Below are 24,295 nucleotides of genomic sequence, written 5' to 3' on the forward strand. Positions count from 1 at the left end.
TAGATTAAAATTTTCTTTAATTTGAATTCATGTGTTAATGGTGACTAGGGAATTCTATAGGGATAAATAAAGTAGACTACAATACGAGTTAAGAAGCTATTATTTATATTAATATGTTTATAGTAATACAAATTAAATATGACTAGATATTAGGTATTAACTTAGAATACTATTTTATGTATTGCGTATTACCTTCGAAGCATACAACTGATGATCAGCGAACTACTCCCACTAAATGCTATAAATTTATATACATGTATGCAATTGGAAGAGCAAGCAAGCGTTTCACTTTTTGTTTGTGGTGCAAGTACGGTTGTGATTTCTTAAAGCCGAGTTAATTTTAAAACACTGTTTACATATGTCACAACTAAATGGTTTTTGATCAGTATGAACAAGCATATGGGAAGCCACATTTGCTTCGCTTCTAAACTTCTTTTTACACACTTTACATGCGTATGGTTTAGCACCAGTATGAATACGAATGTGGACAGTCAAATGAGATTGTCTTTTATAACGTTTTTTACACATATTACAGCTAAATGGTCTTTCCTCAGCGTGATTGCGCATGTGAGTACGTATACCGGATTTATAAGTAAAACTTTGATTACATATATCGCAAATATATTGACTTTCATTATGAGTAAGGTTGTGAAGTTTCAAGGTGTACTGTGAAATAAAACCTTCCTTACATGTTTCACACACATATGGTTTTTCACCAGTGTGAGTACGAATGTGAATGACTAAATGAGCTTTTCTGCTAAAGTCCTTTTTACATATTTCACATTTGTGTGGTTTTATACGAGTATGTATGCTCATATGTTGCTTTAAATTCGAATTGCAACCAAAACATTTTCCACAAACTTGACACTTGTGCAGCTTCTCACCGATATGTGCCCTCGCTGTGTGTGCTTTCACACTTGATTTTTTGGAGAAGGGTTTCTGACATACTTCACAACTATATTGTTTTTTATTATTATGAACGATCATATGTTGAACCAAAGTGCCTCTTTTGCTAAATTTCTTTTTACATAGATCACATTCATATGGTTTTTTATCACTGTGACTTACCATGTGAGAAACCAAACCTGATTTTTGAACAAAACATTTTCCACAAATGTCACAGGTAAAAGCCCTTTCCTCATTATGAATACGCATATGAACCTTAAGTTGTGATGTTGTCCGAAAAAATTTACCACATACCTCACACTTATGTGGTTTTATATCAGTGTGAACAATCTTGTGTTGGTTCAAGCTAGATTTGGTAGAATAACCTTTATAGCACACATCACAACAATATGGTTTAGAATCGGTATGTTTGGGCATGTGACCCTCTAAACCTGATTTTGAATTAAAACTTTTATTACACCTGTTACAAATAAATTGCTTCTCGTGAGCATGAATACGCACATGCGTTTTCAAATTTGATTTCGTACTTACACATTTCGAACAAACCTCACATCTATAGGATGGTTTCCAAAGATCTTTATTCATCCCAGTGTGTGTGCGTGTATACATATGATTTTGCAAGTTTATATTTTCAGACATGTGGTTTTTTAAAGATATTTGAGTTGTGAAACGTTTTTTACACATTTTACAATTGTACAACCTTTTACCAATGTGAGTAATAAGATGTTTGTGCAAATGTTCTTCAGTATTGAAAATTTTTTCACATATTTCACATTTATGTTCTTTTTTATTATTATGACAACGCATGTGGTGTAACATCCTGACATTAGAACTAAATCTCTTTTTACAGATTTTGCAGCTATATGGTTTTTTAATACTCTTTTTAGATCTTTTCTTTGTAGATGTTTTTGTCATCATTTGACTCTTGGAACTGTCAACTTGTTCATCTGGAAGTAATAAAACACTAATATGAAGTAATACATAATATTAGGGGACTAGAATTCTACATATTGAAATAAATTACTCGCCTGATGGTTTCTCAGTATGGGTCATAGTAGTAACTTCTTGCACACCTGTTGGTCCCAAAACCAACTCCTCTTTTATTTCACAATTCTCATATAAGTATTCATAATAGTCATTTTTGTCTTCTTCATTATACATTTCTACTGATTCCTCAGTTACATCAGGATCATATTTGTTAATAATTGCATTTGTATCTAAGTGTTGTTCATCAAACAATTGTTCAGAAGGTATGTCAATGTTACCTTCTTCATTACTGTTTTCAGTAGTATTTGGTTGTATGTCAATATACTCATGCTTGATTGTAATGTTATCATCGAGTTGGTTTACAGGTTGATCCAGGACTCCTGTTTCTGTACAAATGTCAGCTGTTGCTGGTGGTGTTTCATTTTCCTGCAAAGAACATTTTATTGACATTATAAATTGTATTGTAAATTTTAAATACACAATGGCACTGATCTGTTTTCCAAATACGCTAGTAAAACATATTAGAAAAAGATTTAAAAATTGTTTTATTTCTATTGGACAGTTTCAGGGGAAGATATATTATGTGATAGTACATTCTTTTTTTTTTAAATTGTCTACAGATGTTATCATGACCTGTGTGGATTGTGCCTTTAGAAATATGTATTTAAATGAGGACATATAGTTTTTCTATCCAATCCTTACAAATATTATAAAAGCGAAAGTACTTCTGTCTGTCTGTTGCGCTTTCACAACAAAACTATTTGATTTAAATGAAATTTGGTACACAGATAGTCTAGACCCTGTGAAAGGACAGGCTACTTTTGTAAAAAAAAGGTAATGGGTTAAACTGGGACATAAAAGATTGTATGGAATTATCATCATTTTTAAATAGAAGCTTAAAACTTATTTTTTCGGCTGTTTATTAAATATAAATAAATATGACATTTAAACTTTGTAAAAATTTTCCCCTTTTTATTATTTAAAATAATATAGGTGTTGGATTCATCATTTTTGATGTTAGAATGATAAATATTTATTTTCCTTTTTTTGGTTTATATTCATAAATATTTTATACCCTCCAAGGTCACTATTCTATGTGTACAACCCGCAGGATTAGCTAGTTTTTAATTTAATAATAATAAATCAAACAAACTGTTACATACCATAAAAACTTGTTGATTCTCCATTGTAAATTCTATACTGCTTTATGTGTAACTTAGATATATTATTTGTAGCATCTTATATCTATACGACTAGTTGGAATTCGACTAACATTATTATTAATAGGAAAATAAGATCAATGTAGAGAGTAGATACATTTTACTTTTTTAGAACTGGCTTTATTTACTAAAATAAGATGACTAGTAATGGGTTATATAGATATAACCAATTAATATACGACTACATCTTTACATACAAGGATATTATAATTGTCGGCGATAGATTCTTAGCTAAGAAAGTACTTAATGTAATGTTATTAGGTACATATTATATTCTTTCTATTTTTCAAATACATAAGTTGCGAGAATAATCTAGAACATTTGTTTGATCACATCATTAAATAAATAAAATATGTATACACAATTATTATAAATTGTTTTCAACAGTTGTGAACAATAACTTATTGCACTTTTTTCAAATAAAATTTTACATATGTCATTATAACTTTTTAAATAACATTTATTACGGCCCTGGATTCTAATCTTTTTTTAGTTCCTAATTCAACGATCAATAATCTGAGCAGTGTTGCCAACTTCTGTCTTTGTATAGTAGCTAAAATAAATTAATATATATCTTTAGGCCAAAGATGTAGTTAGGGTTTTCAATAGTCGATATAATAGTGAGAACTATATTAGACATGCCCAAATTCATATATTTTTCGTTTTAAGTTCTTGGGTGGCATAATATTTCTTTATACATTTCTAAGCGTTAAAAACTTTGAAGGTGGGAAATAGAAGTAGGCAGTTAAATTAATTTACGATTCGAACGAAAATGCATGAATGCTCCGGTTATAGCGAGTGTTTCAAAGACTTCCATGTTTGCTGTCTATATAGCTTATTCTAATTTAATTATAATAGTTCCCACATATTTTGACACGCCACTGGTGGACCGGCTTTTGTTTCATCGCGTCTCACATCAAGCTGGCAACACTGATGAGACTGACTCTTGAACTCTAGTTCTAACTAAAGCTCTCCAATCAGACCGATTATCTAATAAATTCGAGGAATAACATGGCGTTTAAGTACATCTTTGTTGGGAAGGAATTGGTCACCTTGAATTGAAACCATAAGGGTGTTATATAAAAAACTTGCACAATATTACTAGAGAGGTTCTGTTTAGATAAAGAAATGATTTACTCCAGAAACAAGGCAAAATTTTATTAAGAAATATATATTAAAATTAAACATACAGTATGGCTTAATATAATAATACAATCACGGGAATCACGCATAATTCCCTGATAGATGTAATTAACATAAGGCAAGTTGTGCGCATCTCGTCCCTAAATATTTCAAATCTAATTACACTAACACTTATACCACTAATGTACACTAGATGGAGTATTGTATAGGAAAGTAGTAATTTATCTACCTAAAATACTTACTCTAATTTGTACAAATAAACGCGTAGACGCAGTAAGGTAGGCAGGTACTTACGAGTAATATACGAGAAATAAAATGAATTGAATTCCCGCCATTTTCAAATGGCATAGATTGTAAATTTCCAAATTCATAATCTATGAATTTTATGTTCTTTTTATCATTAATTTTAATTGATTTCAATACGTTATACGATGTTTGTCTATAATTACTTATCTTAGTTTACTTATGAACAATAAATAGGTGCAACATTATAGGTATGACAATGTCCTTACGAGCTTATATAGAATTTAATGCTTAATGTACTTTGTGAGTACCTAATAAAATTATATACATCACCAAATCTATTTATTGTCTATGGTTAAAGATCCTGAATAACACTATATAATATCCTGTAGCACACATATTTTCTATGGAAGTAATGAAGAGGACAATTATACACATATTGTGAAATATGAAATGCTTTGACGAATAAACAATGGTGTTCAAGCGAAGACAAATATTGGATTTGATTTGAATATTAATTACTTTTACACGACACATTTTTCACGTGCGATCAGGAGCGCGCGCAAATGTGAGTGATCACATTGCGAGGATCAGAATGCGAGAATGTGAGAGTTGTGCGGCGCATGCCTTCTTTCTCGTTCTTGTGTAAATTTACTTTAGACATTGTGAAAGCTTTCTTATTTTTTAGGACTATCTACTCTAAGATTGATGCCGCAGCTAGCTTTTACAGATTCACCGGACGGTAGGGGCGAGTGCAGATGGCACTCCAAACCTGCAGAAGGACTTATGGAGCGGCTGAAGGCCAACTCCTGCCTGATGGATACGACTTTAGTCTAAAGTCACTGCTAGGGGTTTGGCCTCGGCTCAGACCGTAATTTTAGCGTTATCGCGCGTGAAAGAGTGTAGGTACGTGTAAAGGCAGTTATTGAGTTGGTATACAGTCGTTTTACACCCATCGCTGCCATACGGCTTGTGGTTGCGTGTCGCTGGCTTGTAGCACGTTAGAGATGCCGCCGTGTCCGCTGATTGGATATTGGGTCTGTGGAGTAAAAATTTTTTTTTTATTTTTTTTTCTAGCACATGCATACGAGCATACGGCTCACTTGATGGTAAGTGATTACCGCCGACTATATTAAAAAAAAAACTACAATGTGGCTGTGCAATGCAAAATGTATTCGCGTATGCCGTAAAGCTGAGTGGTGCCATTTCGATGCTATACATACAAAATTTAGTAATGTTTGTTTTTTTAAAGCTCTGAATAAATATTTATGCATTTTTCTTTTTTTAATGAGATGAATGAAAGAAACTCACCTGTATGCCTCCCAGCCAGCGCTGCTTTATGAAATCTGCGGCTCTCTCGCCGATCATGATGGTAGGCGCATTGGTGTTGCCAGACACCACTGAGGGCATTACACTCGCGTCAGCCACGCGCAGTCTGTCTATACCTTGTACCTAGAGGGAAAGGGATTCTTAGTAATGTGGACTGATGATCTTTGCTAGCAATGTACATTATCAGGTTGCCTTTCACGCGGTTCCCCCTGGAAACGATAGTGATAAATCCTTGGTGAATTTGTCACGATGGGCTAACTGACCTGACCTCATGCTCACCTTATCATCCTCCACTGGTGCCCCGCCAGCGTAAACCGTTAGCGTAGGCGGGTGCACCACTCCACTATTATCAATGAAAAAAAAATCTTGGTGAATATGTCACGATGTGCTAACTAATCTGATCTCATGCTCATCTTACGTACTTACTAAAATGTTATTAAGACAGTTGTCTAGCTAAACAGACCTTTTATTACGGGTACTAGACAACTAATAAATATATATTCTTAAATACATACATAATTTATATAGAAATATGCGAGAAATGGAACCCGCGACCAATCGGTCCGTAAAGCGGTGTGCTAGATCGCTAGACCACCGAGGTCGATATCTATAAGCGACAGCACTAGTCACATAAGAAACCATACCTGTAGCAAGTTATCCACAACAGCAGTCGGATCTCCCCGTGGACCCATTTTACAAGAGCCGGCTTGATGATTCTCCGGAGCAGTCTGCATCCTCACAGCGCACTCCCAATATGCGTCGCATCCAAATTTGATCTTCTCACAGCCTGGCACTGGAGTCTTATCCATCTTAACACCATACCGTTTCAGAGCTTTCGTTTCAGACAGTTTGATGGCGAACTTGATGCCTTCGATTAGAGTTCTGACATCGTCAGCATGTGTTAAGTAGCTAGAATAAAAAAAATATAAACGCATTGTAATGTTGACTGTCAATAATCATGACTCTGTTTAATAAATTAGTAATTTGCCTTAGAGATGTGCTAGTCTAGATGTCGTAGTAAACATGACTCAAGTTAACTCGAGTTGAAATTCAGGTAACTGGAAGAAACAGTTTTTTTTATTATTTTCGAACTATTCTAATGTTGTTGGTTGCAGCTGGCTAGTTGTAGACAGCTTCACCGAACCAAAGGGGGCGCCTGGAAATGGCACCAAACCCTCGTAAGGACTTATGGAGCGCATTCATGGCTGAAGGCCAAGTCAAATTGAGTGCTATTTTGATATGATTCTATAACTCGTATTTCCTATCTAGACACGCGGTAGCGTATCAAGCCGAGTTTCAAGTAAACTGGCAAGCAGCACCGTGTGTTACGAAATATACTGTAGCCTTCGCAAGTTCTAAACATGTTACTTGTCGGTTCCTATTTTAATATTAGTAGTAACTAGCAATCGAAAGTAATAATTGGTATATGAGAACTGGCCAAGTTAGAACTTAGGCTACAGTATATTATCCTAAGTTACAAGAAGAAATGATATTTTATATTGTTATAAATACATTTCAGGACAGACCATAGAACTTGGCACCCATTTAGATCTCATCTCTTTTGTCGTAGAAGTCAACAATCAAGGTATATATCATAATATTAAACTCGGCTATCATTTCACATTTATGTTTTTGATGGGATATATTTAAAATGAAGCATTTAGAATGATTATTGATTACATTCTACACGATTACTCACTGATGATTAGGAAATGTCCGTTTTTAAATTTCAAAATCATTTTAATAAATACCATAACCTTAAACAAGTAATGAGACATTTGTGACGAGTGAAAATTCTATGATATGAAATGATCGGAAAACTTCAAGTTACTGTTGGTTGGTACAACCGAATCACGCTCTCGCTCTTTCACTTGATTCGACCATGTACCGGGTTCTTCCAACACGAGTTGGGAGAATTCAACTCGAGTTAACTCGAGTTGACACATCTCTAATTTGCCTTAATCTACATACTAGAATTATAAGCAGGAAATATGAAACATACTTAGCATAAATTTTCGGATAATCGAAAGGATTAGCAGATGCGATTTCCAGTCTGCCTCTGCTTTTAGGATGCAACACTGTTGGTATAATTTGTATGGTCCTCGAGCCATTGTCCAGTCTCTCCCCCACCATTCCAGTCTTGGCGCAATCAGCAAGGAAACCTCCGAAAAACAATTGGATATCTGGATTGTCTTCTGCTGGATTTGAGTACTTGGTGTTGATGAATGCTGTGACTTCAGATATGCCTGGGAAAAGAAATGATATATTTTTACGACAATAACGAAAAAAAGAAACAGATGTTTCACACGCACAATTCTTGCTTTATCTTCATTCAGAAACCCAAGAGTCCTGATTCCTACCTCAGACAAAATACTATCTATGACTGATCTGTCTACGTCTTCTTCGGTACCTGCATCTCTCCTTTTCTCAATGTTTATTTTATTATTCATGCAATTGACATTGTTTCTACTTGACAGAAGGGACATCGTTTTAAAATGGTGTAAAATCATATTGTTAAATATTAATACCAGCTGCTGAGTTTCAACACCGTACCACCCGACTGAAACTATAATACCATCTTGATCATCTGGATGAATGGCGGTCCTCCACAATGCGGTTTTATAGAAACTTTTTGCCACACACATTGTGGAATCACCTTCCAGCAATGGTATTTCCGAATCGATACGATATTGAAACCTTCACAAAAAGAGATTATTCCTTTTTAAAAGGCCGACAACGCACTTGCAATTCCTCTGGTGTTGCGGGTGCTCATGGACGGCAGTAATCACTTACCATCAGGTGAGCTGCAAGTTCGTTTGTCCCTGCGCTATAAAAAATATGTCGACATCTTTCTTTAAACGTATTTCCTTGCTACCATTACATGGTCTGATCACTTTACTCTAAAAGTTCTTAGGCATACCAATAATTAATATAGTACTTAGTTCTTTTATATTTCTATAACCTACCAGTCCCAGACATAAGTCCGTCTCTGAACAGCAAATATTCCATGGCTGTTGCCCAGTTGAGCGCAGCTGTATTGTTATCATTCACTTCGAAGTTCAGGAAATGTGCTACATGGTTGTGAAGATTATGACCGACGGACGGTAGATGGTGGATCGCTTTCACCCCAGCCCGAGACAGCACTTCGCTGTCACCAATACCGCTGAGTTGGAGAATTTGGGGAGACGCTACAGCTCCACCGCTGAAAGACAAGAAGAAGTGAGTCAGAAGATGAAGACAGCAAAACTGTTGGAGTAGGTAATTCTCTTGTAGCGCGGTGGTTATCACCTCACCATTGTAGCATTTTATATGATGTGATGAGGTGTCTCTACATAATATATTGTTTATTGTAGTATGTAAGTAGTGTTGGAGAATTTGGGGAGACGCTACAGCTCCACCGCTGAAAGACAAGAAGAAGTGAGTCAGAAGATGAAGACAGCAAAACTGTTGGAGTAGGTAATTCTCTTGTAGCGCGGTGGTTATCACCTCACCATTGTAGCATTATATATGATGTGATGAGGTGTCGCTACATAATATATTGTTTATTGTAGTATTTAAGTAGTGAGTGTAGAGGTGGAATAATTGTACTGTTTAATGTACATTGGTAAGTTTATTTGGTAGTGTGCTGCATGGTTTAATAGTAATGCGTACATTCGTCGCAGAGTCGGGACGTGGACAGATTATACACTAAACTTAAATGTTGTGGAGAGGTACTAATGGAAGGGTCTCAAGTGTTGACAGAAATATTACAAGCCTAGACACACTTTCCTCCTAATTTTTTTATTGCAAAGTACCTTGATATGCAAGCTGTTAGCGATATGACAGTAAAATGAGAGGGAATAGAATAGAACCTAGACCCGTCAGGGACAAGAATTGAAGGATATTCTTAGGAGCGATGGTTTTTATCTCCTCGGGAATGAATGTAAACTTTCCAAAGGAGATATTTTGTTTATGCATGAGTGGGCTACCTAAGAGTACCACTAGCTATATATATAAATTAATTCTGTGATATCTGTAAAGCAATTTATATATCTACATTCAAATACAATGTACATTGTTCATGAATAAATAAATAAAAATAAATATGTGGTCGCGGGTTCGATTCCTCGCACAATACAAACATTTGTATTCCTGATTATGATTGTATCATTCTGATTATTATCTATGTAAATTATGTATATAATTATATTTACAACAAATGTAATATAAGTATTTGTTTCAGTTGTCCAGTACCAGTTCTGCTTGGCTTGGGACAAGATGGAGCTGTGTGAATTGTCCTGGATTATTATTATATATGCTAATCGGTGGTTTGTATTCACACACTTAAACTTAAATTGTAAGTAAGAATAAATTATTTAACAGAGCAACACACAAGTTTCTTGCTAGTTCTTCTTGTGATGAGACAACATTCCTAATGAGCGGTAGATTAAAAACAAAATGTTAACCATTCAAAAGTGCTTCAATGTAAGTTTATTTGAGATAAATGATTTTCTATTCTATTCTATTCTATATTGTGTTTGTGGATTTACATATCAAATTGTAAACGACAACGTAATTCAATGCATTATCGCAATTAAAGAGCATTTATTTACCTTAAGATGATGAAGAAGAAGAATGTTAAAGATATCGTGGAGGGTTGGAGTGCGAAACGAGACTATTCTCCAAAGAGTACAAAGAAAGACAGTACTAAACACCATCAAACGCTATAAACTGCTGAACCTGGGTCACATAATGCGTAATGGAAAATATAGTCTTCTGCAACTAATAATATAAGGAAAAATCCAGGGTTGCCGCAGACCAGGCAGACGCCGTACTTCCTGGATAAAAAACCTCAGGTATTGGTTGGGGTTGAGCACCAGGTCCCTTCAAATTCAAATTCAAAATTCATTTATTCATGTAGGACATTTTAGCCGCTTATGAACGTCAAGTTTTACATTATAATTTTTTTTCCCTACCGTCCAGTTCGGTATATAGATCCAATTGAGAAGAACTGGCAAGAAACTCAATTGAATTTTTTTTGTTTAAAAGCCAGTTTATTTACAGTGTATATTTATATAGGTGTCTATGTCTAACATTAAATGAAAATCCCATGCATGAACAACTATTGCCATGTACGCTCGTCATTCAAGTAATCGTTTAGTGAGTAATAGGCCTTGCTCAGTAAATATGATTTAACAGATGTTTTGAATTTATTTAAGGGTAATTCGCGTATGTCTTTTGGTATCTTATTGTAAATTTTTATACCTATTCCCATAAAAGACCTATTGACTTTTTCTAAACGATACTTGGGGACAGCAAGTTTGGCTTTAAATCTAGTATTAATATTATGAATATTGCTGTTTTTTGGAACCCTTATCAGGACCACCGTGGACAAAGTAAAGATCGGCGTAATGATCGCTAACCTCCGATAGGAGATAGAGAAGAAGAAGTTTTACCTTAAAACAATTTCGTTATTGGCGAAAATAACTTCGGTTCCTCCAAAGCTGTTTCTCACTTCGACAGCGTATGCCTGCCTGGTGGTCTGGTTGATGAGGACCTTGGTGACGGTGGCGTTCAGCATGATGTGCAAGTTGGGTCTGTGCCTTCTCTCTCTCTCTCTCTCTCTCTCTCTCTCTCTCTCTCTCTCTCTCTCTCTCTCTCTCTCTCTCTCTCTCTCTCTCTCTCTCTCTCTCTCTCTCTCTCTCTCTCTCTCTCTCTCTCTCTCTCTCTCTCTCTCTCTCTCTCTCTCTCTCTCTCTCTCTCTCTCTCTCTCTCTCTCTCTCTCTCTCTCTCTCTCTCTCTCTCTCTCTCTCTCTCTCTCTCTCTCTCTCTCTCTCTCTCTCTCTCTCTCTCTCTCTCTCTCTCTCTCTCTCTCTCTCTCTCTCTCTCTCTCTCTCTCTCCTTCTCTCCTTCTCTCTCTCTCTCTCTCTCTCTCTCTCTCTCTCTCTCTCTCTCTCTCTCTCTCTCTCCCTCTCTCTCTTTCTCCCCCCCCCCTCTCTCTCTCTCTCTCTCTCTCTCTCTCTCTCTCTCTCTCTCTCTCTCCCTCTCTCCCTCCCCCCCTCCCCCCCCTCTCTCTCTCTCTCTCCCCCCCCCCCCCCCTCTCTCTCTCTCTCTCTCTCTCTCTCTCTCTCTCTCTCTCTCTCTCTCTCTCTCTCTCTCTCTCTCTCTCTCTCTCTCTCTCTCTCTCTCTCTCTCTCTCTCTCTTGGCTGGTCGTAGGAAGGCGCGGGCGACGCTCAGCCTGGAGCCATTACGGTTCGTGGTCTGAGCGATGGCGAAGCCAGTGTGGTGTTCACCATTAAGATCTATTGCTTGGTACCCTGAGAAGAAAGTTTCGAATTTTCACCAGCAAGAAATTTATAACCTACTAGTTGTGCCCGTTGTTTTAGGTAATAAATAAATATTGCTATTTAAAAAATGATGGTAGAATGCTGTAGGTATTTCTAATGTCACATGATAAAAAAAATAAAAATAAATAATTTTGTCGAAAACTTGAAAAACAAAATTTTGAGGTTAGCCACCTTCAATACTTAGTGGTATAAAAGTTAGTTATAAACCTATTCTCAGACCTACTGAATATAATAAGTATATAAAATTTTATCAACATCGGTCAAGGCGTTACGGGTAACGTAAATTTTAATTAAAGACTTAAGCATATATAGGGACGGACAGACAGCGAAAGCGACTTTGTTTTATAGAATAGAATAGAATAGAAAATCATTTATTCAAATAAACTTACATTGAAGCACTTTTGAATAGTCATTACATTTTTTTTAATCTACCGTAATATACTATGTAATGATGACTGTTGCATCAGAATGAGATCATTCTGATGCAACAGCTATATTATTGTAAAGTTTCATTAGAATCAATACAGTAGAAAGACAAGCAAACATCCATTCATCTATCCGTGCATAGTCACAAACTTTCGCGTTTATAATATTAATCAGATTCGTGACATCTTGATGGACTCAGTGGTCAGCAGTTTATCACATCGCTTCACTTCAGTTCAGTATAAGTATGGTTATTCAGAAGTTCTTTAATTTAAGTTTACTTGAATAAAGGATTTTCTATGCTATTCTATTCTATTCTAAACTAGCTTTTGCCCGCGGCTTTGTTCGTGTTACTTTATGCCCTCAGGGGTGGAATTTATCAAAATCCTTTCTTAGGGGATGCCTACGTCATAGTAGCTTTATGCAGGTAAAGTCTCAGCCCGATCGGTTTAAAATTGACAAAGTTTCGTACAAACTTTCATCCCCTATTTTATCCCCTTGGGGATTGAATTAATCAAAATCCTTTCTTAGCGGATGCCTACGTCATAACATCTGCCTGCATGCCAAATTTCAGCTCGATCCGTCCAGTGGTTTGGGCTGTGCGTTGATAGATCACTATGTCAGTCACCTTTAAGTTATATATATTTAGAAGATATTGTACACAACTACATACATAACAGAATATTTAGACCAAGTACAATTGGTACGATAAAGAAAATCTACAATCTAAAATCACTTCAGACCTTTCGTTTTTATTATTAAAGTAAGATTAAATTTTAGTAATTAAATGTTTAGCTGATTTATGCTTATTCGAATAAAAAAAAATCTATTCTATTCCATTACTGTAACTATAAATATACTAACATACTGTAAATTCTACTCACCCAATTCTTCACCAGCCTTCACAATGCTGGAACTCAATGGGGGATGATAAGGAAACTGTGACACTGTCAGCGGTCCACCGGTAGAATGGTAGCCCTTGTCCATCTCTTCCACTTGTTTGTTATCTTCCGACTTGAGGAAGTATGGAAGAACCTCTTCGTATGACCAGCCTTCGTTTCCAGCTGCTGCCCAGCCGTCGTAGTCCTTCCTGGACCCTCGGATGTACATCATTCCATTCATTACTGATGTACCGCCTAGCACCTGCAAGTGGTTAAAATATTGTTTTTTTAACGATGGCGGTAAACAAGCATACGGCACATCTGATGGTAAACGGTATCCATAGTCTAAACAATCTGCAGATTTTACCACGCAGAAGAGGAAACGTCACTACAGATTTTTTTGTCTGTCTGTTTGTTCTTGCTAATCACAGAAACGGCTGGATCAATTTTGACGGGACTTTCACTCAGCTATCTACAGCTAATTTTATAATATTTTTTTTTATACTTAGGCTACATTTATATTAGAATGTATATTTTTATTTTAATAAAAGGACTTTGACGACCCTTTCACTCAGCTATTTGCAGCTAATGTTATAAGAGTAACTTAGGCTACATGTATATTAGAATTAATATTATTATTATATATATATATTTAAATTATTTTAATAAAAAACATAATATTTTTTTGGACAGAGTCGCTGTTAACATGCTATGCTAATGAAGTAATTCTCACCTTGGTAGATAACGGTAATTAATGACAAAATTAAACACCAAGTGTAGTAGAGATCGTGAAATCCTTGTGCCTACACTTTACGTACGTATTTTTAGGACCAGCAACCTCGTTTTTATTGCAACTTTGAATATCGCAATTGTCCAAAAACACATACAATTCATCGTTCGTTGTAATAGACCTACATGAATAAAGATATTTTGAATCTTGTGTGTAAAACATCTTACTTTTCCTCTAGGCCAGTAGCACTTTCTGTCCGTCTCTCCCAGGCAGGCGGCCGGCTCCGATTCAGTGGTGTATCCCCAGTCGATACTGGACCCAATGAAGTTTAGGAACATGGATGGTACTTGTGCACCGGTAGGCTCATCAAAACCTGTAAGATATAATGAGAATGTTTGCCTCGTTGGTTTAGCAGTTTAGCACACCTCTTTACTTTCGTTGGTCGCGGGTTCGATTCTTCTTACGAAGCAATGTTTTATGTTTATTTGCCTTGGATGTTTTCGATGTTACGTTATGTATATTTTTACAAAGAAATTTAAACTCTTTATATCAGTTGTGTACTATACAAGCTCTGCTTACTTTGGGACTAGATGGCGCTGTATGAATTGTCTTGGGTTATTATTGTAAAAACACAATAAAAACATTACACACGCATATATAATCATTTGTTTAATTGTTATTGCTGGTTCAAAGATGTTTTTGTATTTTTTATTATGGTTGAATTACAAAATTACAAATAAATGATTACCTGCTTCGAGCAATAAGACTCTCCATTCAGGAACCTCGGAGAGTCTCGCTGCGACCACAGACCCCGCGGAGCCTCCTCCCACAACTATGAAGTCATACACGGAGTCCATGTGACGCCGGTACTGGAAATATATCATACATTTTGTAAGGAAAGAAGCTGATCCACCAGATAGAATATTTTAACAGGGTTCATCAGATGGAAATTTTAACTTTGACCACCAGACGGAAAAATGTAACAGTAGACTGTAGACAAAACCACCGTCTATGTGGACGCCGCTATATACGAGTATATATATGTACATTATATATTTGGCTACAGGAAAGAAGCTGGTCCACCAGATGGAAAATTGTAACAATACACCGTAAACTTTAAAACTCCAGTGTGGAATTTTAAAGCAATTAAATAAAGTTTATTTTCAATTTTTTTTACTAACTGACCTTTCCTGTTGGGCTGCAAATATTTTTATTTGTCATTTCTTGACCACCGAGGGTACAAAATTATTACATAATAGTTTTTTTTTTATAACACAGGGGACAAACGAGCATGCGGCTCACCTGATGGTAAGTGTTTACCGCCGCCCATGAGCACCCGCAACACCAGGGGAATTGCAAGTACGTTGTCGGCCTTTTAAAAAGGAATAAGCTCTTTTCTTGAAGGTTTCAATATCGTATCGGTTCGGAAATACCATTGCTGGAAGGTGATTTCACAGTGTGGTTGTGCGGGGCAAGAAGTTTCTAGAAAACCGTACTGTGGAAGACCGCCATTCATCCAGATGATCAGGATGGTATTTCAGTTTCTGGCGGGTGGTACGGTGTTGAAACTCAGCAGCTGGTATTAATCCGAACAATTCCTCAGAACATTCCCCGTGATATATGCGGTAGAAAATGCACAGAGATGCAATATCTCGCCGCAAAGCCAATGGGTCGAGTCTGTCACATAGACGTTGATTACCAATGATTCTGGCTGCTCGGTTCTGAATGCGGTCAAATGGAAGTAGCTGGTATTGTGGTACTCCCGCCCAGAGATGAGAACAGTATTCCATATGCGGCCGGATCTGCGCCTTGTATAATTGCAAGCGATGGGCCGCCGTGAAATACCGTCTCACTCTACTGAGCACACCAAGCTTTTTTGAGGCTATTTTAGCCTTGTCCTCCAAATGACCGCAAAACTGAACGTCACTGGATATATCAACGCCAAGGACCTCGGGATTTGGCTTCACATCAAGGAGAGTGTCTTGAAACTCAGGAGATACGATAAATAGATTCTTTTTAGCGGTAAACGCGCAAACTTGTGACTTCTTGGGTACTAATACTATAACATTATTAAAAAATAGGGTTTGATGGTTAAAGGGCCAAAGTTTAGGCTATACAATCCTATATATAATATGTTAATATATGTATATTACGGTTAACGGTAGGGAAAAAAATTATAATGTAAACACTTGACGTTCATAAGCGGCTAAAATGTCCTACATGAATAAATGATTTTTGAATTTGAATTTAATATGTATTTATTAGGCTCAATCCTAAAAAATTAAAAAAAAAATTAGGGTGGACTATTTTTCATATCCCTAAGTGATAAGGGTATATCACTTAGGGATATGAAAAATAGTTTACGTCCTATTCTCTGATCGTGCATTAGATATGAGGTACGAAAAAATTTTTGAAATGTCTCAATGTTTTAATCTAGTAATAACCTCGGACAATTTACACAGCGCCATCTAGTCCCAAGCTAAGCTGAGCTTGTGTTATGATTACTAAAAAAAATTATCTAAATATATATATTTAAACTTTAATGCGAACTTAACACCTAAGGGTGTTCTCAACCATAAGGCAAACTGAGAAGTTAGTAAGCGGTGCATTATAGTTTACAAACATTTACTTAGTAACTTTACAGTAATATGACAGCCTCAGTGGTCTAGTGGTTTAGCATACCGCTTTACTATCCGATGGTCGCGGGTTCGATTCCTCGCACGGTGCAAACATTTGTATTCATGAGTATGATTGTTTGTAGCGGTCTGGGTGTTTTCTATGTATAATATGTATTTATTTACAAAAAAAATCAATCCATGTATTTATATCAGTTGTCTAGTACACATAACACAAGCTCTGCTTAGCTTAGGACTAGATGGCGCTGTGTGAATTGTCTTGAGATATTATTATTATTATTAATAATACATATTTACATACGATACATAAATAAATATATATGTGTAGTATGTAAATATGTATGTCTAATATATCTTATTCAGATATATTGTTTTCTATTATTTATATTGTGATTTCGCATACAGCGCGTACAAAGCGGGCGCAGTTTGTTATGCGTGATGTTCTTATGCATATCGGCGCTCAATCAACAACGTTTATGGCAGACATGCAAGATCATCGTCATCACTTCCTGGAGAGAAATCCACCGGCACAATGACTATCATTACCAGGATGTGAAGGTACGTGGCATTGTTCGAGATTTTCTAACTTTTTACTATCTGTAATAACTAGCATTATCTATGTACTTATTTAATTTCTGCATATTATTGCATCTGACGGCCTCGGTGGTCTAGCACACCGCCTTATTTCCGATGGTCGCGGGTTCAATCCCTCGCACGACACAAACATGAGTATGATTGTTTGTATCGATCTGGATGTTTTCTATGTATAATATGTATGTACTTACAAAATATATATATTTTTGTATTTGTATCAGTTATCTAGTACACTTTGTTATGTGTATACACAAGCTATAGCTAACTTGGATCCAGATGGCGCTGTGTGAATTGTCCTGAGATTATTATTATTATCGTTGCTGTATAATTCAGCTTTTGTTATTTTTTTACGACATTTACGGGTTGAAACCAAGTAAGTGCAGTGTGTGTGTATAAATATATACAAAAACAAAGATGCCATCCTGATCATCTGGATGAATGGTAGTCCTCCACAGTGCGGTTTTCTAGAAACTCTACATATACCACGCACAACTACATTGTGGAATCACCTTCCAGCAATGGTATTTCCGAACCGATACGATTTTGAAATCTTCAAGGAAAGAGCTTATTCATAATTTAAAAGCCGACGCCCTTTCAAATCATCTGGTGTTGCAGTGTAGTTACTTGCCATCAGGTCAGCCGTAAGCATATTAGAGCTTGTGTTGTGGATAGAAAACAAGTTATAGAAATATTATACCAATTTTGATGAAATTATGTGTATATTCAGTAGTAATGAGAATAGGTTGTTATCTAATATGTATGCCCCAAGTGATAAGGGTGGACTGCCCAAATTTTTTTTGTTTTTAATATACAATTTTTATGATGTTACTCCTAAATTTTCACCCTTCTACCATCAACCCCTATTTTTTAATTGCGATATTAATTTATATGGCAAAACAACCTTTGCTACTTATTACTATAAAAATTAATGATAATTTATTATAATGATTTACAGATATTACAATAACTCAATAATAAATAATAATAATCATTCTGTTTTTAATTCACATAATCATTTGAACCATATTTTATAACTGAAAATTGTAACAGTAGACTGTAAACACAACCACCGTCCATGTGGACGCCGGTATATACAAGTATATATATGTATATTATATATTCTGTTACAGGAAAGAAGCTGGTCCACCAGATAGAAAATTGTAACAATACACCGTAAACTTTAAAACTCCAGTGTGGAATTTTAAAGCAATTAAATAAAGATTATTTTCAATTTTTTTTAGTAACTGACCTTATATTATAACTAATATTATAACATTATTAAAAAATAGGGTTTGATGGTTAAAGGGCCAAAATTTAGGGTATACGATCCTATATATAATATGTTAATATATGTATAATATGTATTTATTACGCTAAATCCTAAAAAATTAAAAAAAAATTAGGGTGGACTACCCTTATAATAACTCAATAATAAACAATAAAAATCAGTCTGTTTTTTAATTCACATAATCATTTGAACCATTTTTTATAACTGAATAAACCGTTTTCACTTAATTTTATTGGTCATTCACATTTCGTGATGTTCATGTCGACCGCAAACGTATCAACAGTTTAAGATTTCGCTGATAATTTCCATCAGTAATGACTGATGAATGCACCGCAATCGTGATTGCAAACCTTATGGGGACACGACCTCGCTTTCAACCTGAGAATGCCCTGAGAACTTTGGACTAACTCGTTATCATGAAATCATAAGGTCTGGTCTATATAGCGCATTTTTTTTATTGTTAATATGTTTTTTTATACTTCGATGATGGCAAACAGGCATACGGCCCATCTGATGGTAAATAGATTACCGTAGCCTATGGACGTCTGAAACACCAGGGGTGTCCCGTGCGCGTTGCTGAGCTTGAGAAACCTTAATATACCATTCTTGAAAAACCCCATGCTGTAGTCTCGTGAGAAAACCTCGGACTTAGGTTCCAGCGTGTGGAGATGAATTATCTTATATATAAAATTCTCGTGTCACAGTTTTCGTTCCCATACTCCTCCGAAACGGCTTAACCGATTCTCATGAAATTTTGTGAGCGTATTGAGTAGGTCTGAGAATCGGCCAACATCTATTTTTCATCCCCTTAAATGTTAGGGGTAGTCCACCCCCAATTTTTTTTTTATTTTAAGGCAAAACAGCTTTTTCCGGGACAGCTAGTATAACTATATAATAATAATGTTATGTATAGAAAAATAAGTTGTTATTTTGGTAATGTATGTTAGATTCATTTCGACAGTAGGGCGCAGAAGTACTACACAGGGTAAAAGAAAAAAGGCAGATATTGAACACAATAGAAAATAGACGAGGAAAAATGTTAGGACACTTGATACGGCACGATGATTTCATGAAAATTATTATTGAGGGTAAAATAGAAGGAAAGAGGGGGAGGGGAAGACCAAGGAATAGCTACATCAAACAAACTGAGGACAAAATGGGAGTCGTGTCGTATCAAGAATTAAAGAGCATGATGGAAGATCGCGGAAAGTGGCGAGAGCTCCACCGACAAGAGCGTAGCTCTTAAATTATGAATGAATGAAGAATGAATTTGTGTAATCGCGCAGTAGATCGGTAAAATTGCGATACATACACGCAAATTCTATTCAAAATAAGTACTTTATCGTTAGTTATAGATGAATCCTTCAGAATGATGAACTACGGTAATTAGATAATTACTTTTAATTACATAAATAGATAATTGCTTTTTATTTTAGTACACATATATATATATATAATTACATAGTCATATTACACGTACATTACATTATAGATATTTGTACATATACCTATACTATAGAATATGGGTAGATCAACACTTGCGTTCAGCAATACAAAATGAATCTTGCTTGCTCAAAATCAGAGTTTTGCTCCTTAATTAGTGAGATGATATGCGGCGAGAATATTTTAATAAAAGATTAACCGAAAAGGGCATATGGTACAGAACTATGCAAAGTGAACCCCCTCGTATCCCATGATTCCAAAACATTAACCTTAGTCGTAAGTAGTCATAGCACTTAGATCGCGTTCAGGACACATTCCATCAAACAAATTTGGATTTCTGATGAAAAGAGTAGACTCCACCAATTGTCAAACTCGTGGTGGTATTGATGATGTTCAACATTTGTTGATGGAATGCGTCAAGATAACACTGAAAGGAAAATAATACTGAAAAAAAAATTTATACAAAATTAATTTAGGAATCTTTCAGAGTATTTTATCAGAACAATCGGTATTAATTTATAAATTTGTAGATAAATGTAGGAAAGATTTGTCTTTGTAGTAATTTAAAGTTTAGATGTTATGTAATTGATTAAGAAGTCAACACGGAGCTAACATGCTCACTATTGTGCTAAGCTTCTAAATAAATAAAAAGAAAAAAAAATTAGTGAGATAGCTAAAAACTTTGAGTTTCAGTTTTATCTTCGCGAGGACAAAATGCAGTTGGAGTTACAGATTTTTATTTTTCATCAAAGTATTTGTAAGTAAAATTAGTTATTGTGTGCTAATTGAGCTAAATGTGATAAATGCGGTGCCCTCAGGCTAAAATCGTATCAATTAGCCAGGAGTTGAACTTCGCTCCATAAGTCCTTCCGCGGGTTTGGAGTGCCATCTGCACTTGCCCCCGTCCCGTATCGTCCGGTGAAGCTGTAAAGGCCAGCTGCGGCCAACAGCATTAGTCCGTAAAAAAAATACAAGACAATCATAACGTAATATCTTACCTGAGCTCTACCACATGGGTCTTCCAAATCGCACTGACTCCTGAGGAATACCTCCAGGAGCCCCATGAACAGCATGAAGGCGCCGCCGCCGCAGGTCGCAGCCAGCGTCGGCCCCGGCTGCGACATTGGACAGTCGCAGGTTATCGCCATCTGTAACAACCGTATTGCCATACAAATAGGTGTTATTTTACAGAAGTTCATTTCATTACTTCATGCATCCGATCGAATCCCCGTCCAATTCAAACGGTTATCGAAATTACGACGGCTTAAGCCGAGGTTCGAACCCCTAGTGGCGCCCTCAGACTAAAGTCGCACCCGTCAGACAGGAGTTGGCCTTCAGCGGCTCCATAAGTCCTTCCTTTTGTTGGGAGTGCCATCTGCACTCGCTCCTTATCGTACGGCGAAGCTGTAAAGGCAGCTGCATACAACAGCAATAGAATAGTCCGAAAAGAAGGGCTAAATCTAAATTATAAGACACTCATGCCCAGTAGTGGGATTATAGTTCAACAATTAGTTGATTCGTTTACTATTTTTGACGGCTTTGGTGGTCTGGCAGTTTAGCACACCGCTTTACTTCCGGTGGTCGTGGGTTCGATTCCTCGGATAGAAAATATTTTTTATTCATGAGTATGATTGTTTGTAACGGTCTGGGGTGTTTTAGTTGACGACGATTACCATTTGACATTAGTAAGTCGTCTTGCAAAAGCTTGCTAGCTTAAATAAAAAAAAGTCTTCTCTATTAATTCAAATTCATAACACCTCAATGGTTCACGGATGGTGACCATGACATCTCAGGACCTTCCAGGGCATTTCAACTGACCACTGGCACGTAACAATTACCCAATTAAGATAGTGTCACTTGAAGGCCTGGTAATGATACAGTGCGCACACGCAATTCAGCCTAAGGCGTATTATCTGCGTATTATATACTAGCTGTACCCGCGTATACGTCCGCGTGAAATTTAACTTTATTTTTCTAAAATAAAAGTAGCCTAAGTTACTCCTTATTACATCAGCTACCTGCCATAAAGAGTCCCGTCAATATCGGTCCAGCCATTTCAGAGATTAGCCGGAAAAAACAGACAGACGGACAAAGATAGTAGAAAATATTATTTTGGTATATGTACCGTATTTATATTCATATGCATGTAGTGAAAAGCGGTTATTTCTATATTACAAACAGACACTCCAATTTTATTTGTATGTATAGATGGATTAAGTCATAAATCGGCCCCTCATTACTATTGTAACACGATTATGTATTGATGAATTTACAGTGAGTTTAACGAGATAAGATCGTTAGTTAAGTGCAATTTGACAGGGTCACGTGACCCGCTTATCACAAATAGTTTTGGAAATAATAACAGCTGAGTTTCTTGTAAGCTGTTTCTGAGTTTCTAGTATATTGTGACTTTTTCTTAAATTAATTTCCTTTTGTTAAAGCAGTGGAATATCATATGCTAGAGTTCTCTATATTCTCTGCAATTTAATTTAAAAATGAATCTGTATTTTGGTAATCATTTACAAGCTTGTTTGTAGAGAATAGAGCTGAGTTTCTTGTAACCTGTGTTCTAGTAGATATATTGTGACAGAACACTGAATTGTTCTTGAATTTAGCATATGTTGGTAATTATACTAGTTACTACATTCTCCGCAATTTAATTTAAAAATGAATCTGTATTTTTTTAATCATGTACAAGCTTGTTTGTAGAGAATAGAGCTGAGTTTCTTGTAACCTGTGTTCTAGTAGATATATTGTGATTTCACGACCACTGCTAGTTACTACATTCTCCGCAATTTAATTTAAAAATGAATCTATATTTTGTAATCATTATAAGCTTGTTTGTAAAGAATAGAGCTGAGTTTCTTATAAGCTATGTTCTAGTATATTGTGACTCCACGGCCACTGAATTTTCTTGAATTTATTTCCTTCTGCTAATGGGTTAGCATATGCTGGTAGTCACTACATTCTCTAAAATTTAATTTAAAAATGAATCTATATTTTATAATCATTATAAGCTTGTTTGTAAAGAATAGAGCTGAGTTTTTTATAACCTGTTCTAGTATATTGTGACTCCACGGCCACTGAATTTTCTTGAATTTATTCCCTTCTGCTAATGGGTTAGCATATGCTGGTAGTCACTACATTCTCTAAAATTTAATTTAAAAATGAATCTATATTTTGTAATCATTACAAGCTTGTTTGTAATGAATAGAGCTGAGTTTCTTGTAACAAGTGTTCTAGTAGGTATATTGTGACTATTTATTTCTTTCTGCTAAAGGGGTAGCATATGCTAAAGGGGTAGCATATGCTAATGGGGTAGCATATGGTAGTCACTACATTTTAAAAATGCATCAGTATTAATGTAGCCATATACAAGCTCGTTTGAAAAGGACGAGAGCTGAGTCTCTTGTAAGTACTTCTTAGCTCGAAAGCAAATTTGACGTGTCATAAGAGTGTCTAATACACCTGAATGAATATAGATATTTTGATTTGATTTTCATCAATAATATTATATGTTATTTAAGTTTCGGTTTGCACTACGCGAAAATACTGCCGTGATTTTATACGCTGATAAGTGTTATCATAGTGTTGTCATTGCCTTTATTGGATACCCTGTTCCATTCCAAAAGCGTTCAAAATTATAACAGGGTGACCCTATTACTAAAATTGTAAATTTATTTAAATTTATTTTCACAAGATTATTTATTTCACCCCTCATTGGCATTTAAAAACGACATCAATTCGAGTTACCAGAGTAGGTCATACCATCAATTCGAGAATCATGAGGTAGGGTCATCGATTGTAGTGGATAAGCGTATAATTTCATTAATAATCTCCTAAACATTGTTTATTAAATTAATTGCTGTACAATACAATGAGTTCTGTACAAGGTCGATCGTGTTATGTGATAATAGCAGAGCTTCGAATGAGGCTGTTGTATCACTCGTTAATCATAGCATATTATAGGTATTAATACATTGTTGTTATATTAATAATACATTATTAAAGCATTTATTACAATAAGCATTTATCATTCACAGACATTGCAAGTAAGTTGCAGGCCATTTCCACAGCACACTTACAAGTTTTACGAACAGAACGAAAAGAAAATGTTAGTAGACATTACAGTCAGTATGTATATT

The 24,295-nt window shown here is 35.7% G+C and overlaps 2 protein-coding genes across 2 annotated transcripts; both read right to left on the bottom strand.

Moving 5' to 3' along the window:
* Nucleotides 1–90: 90 nt before the first annotated feature.
* On the bottom strand, nucleotides 91–3,487 carry LOC131842729 (zinc finger protein 883-like). Its single transcript, XM_059191293.1, has 3 exons — nucleotides 3,057–3,487; nucleotides 1,935–2,319; nucleotides 91–1,853 (listed from the first exon to the last, which is right to left on the bottom strand). The coding sequence occupies exons 1-3, from the start codon at nucleotides 3,078–3,080 to the stop codon at nucleotides 286–288; spliced, it is 1,977 nt and encodes a 658-aa protein (XP_059047276.1). The 5' UTR covers nucleotides 3,081–3,487; the 3' UTR covers nucleotides 91–285.
* Nucleotides 3,488–4,258: 771 nt separating this feature from the next.
* Nucleotides 4,259–21,301, bottom strand: LOC131842727 (glucose dehydrogenase [FAD, quinone]). The gene is made up of 11 exons (XM_059191291.1): nucleotides 21,149–21,301; nucleotides 14,938–15,058; nucleotides 14,417–14,562; nucleotides 13,463–13,721; nucleotides 12,010–12,125; nucleotides 11,264–11,409; nucleotides 8,795–9,030; nucleotides 7,831–8,074; nucleotides 6,473–6,737; nucleotides 5,811–5,951; nucleotides 4,259–5,538 (listed from the first exon to the last, which is right to left on the bottom strand). The coding sequence occupies exons 1-11, from the start codon at nucleotides 21,296–21,298 to the stop codon at nucleotides 5,446–5,448; spliced, it is 1,917 nt and encodes a 638-aa protein (XP_059047274.1). The 5' UTR covers nucleotides 21,299–21,301; the 3' UTR covers nucleotides 4,259–5,445.
* Between the last annotated feature and the right edge of the window lie 2,994 nt (nucleotides 21,302–24,295).

This window comes from Achroia grisella, unplaced genomic scaffold (genome assembly GCF_030625045.1).
Source record: "Achroia grisella isolate CSIRO2021 unplaced genomic scaffold, CSIRO_AGI_Agris_v1 utg2470, whole genome shotgun sequence".
Classification (NCBI taxonomy): domain Eukaryota; kingdom Metazoa; phylum Arthropoda; class Insecta; order Lepidoptera; family Pyralidae; genus Achroia; species Achroia grisella.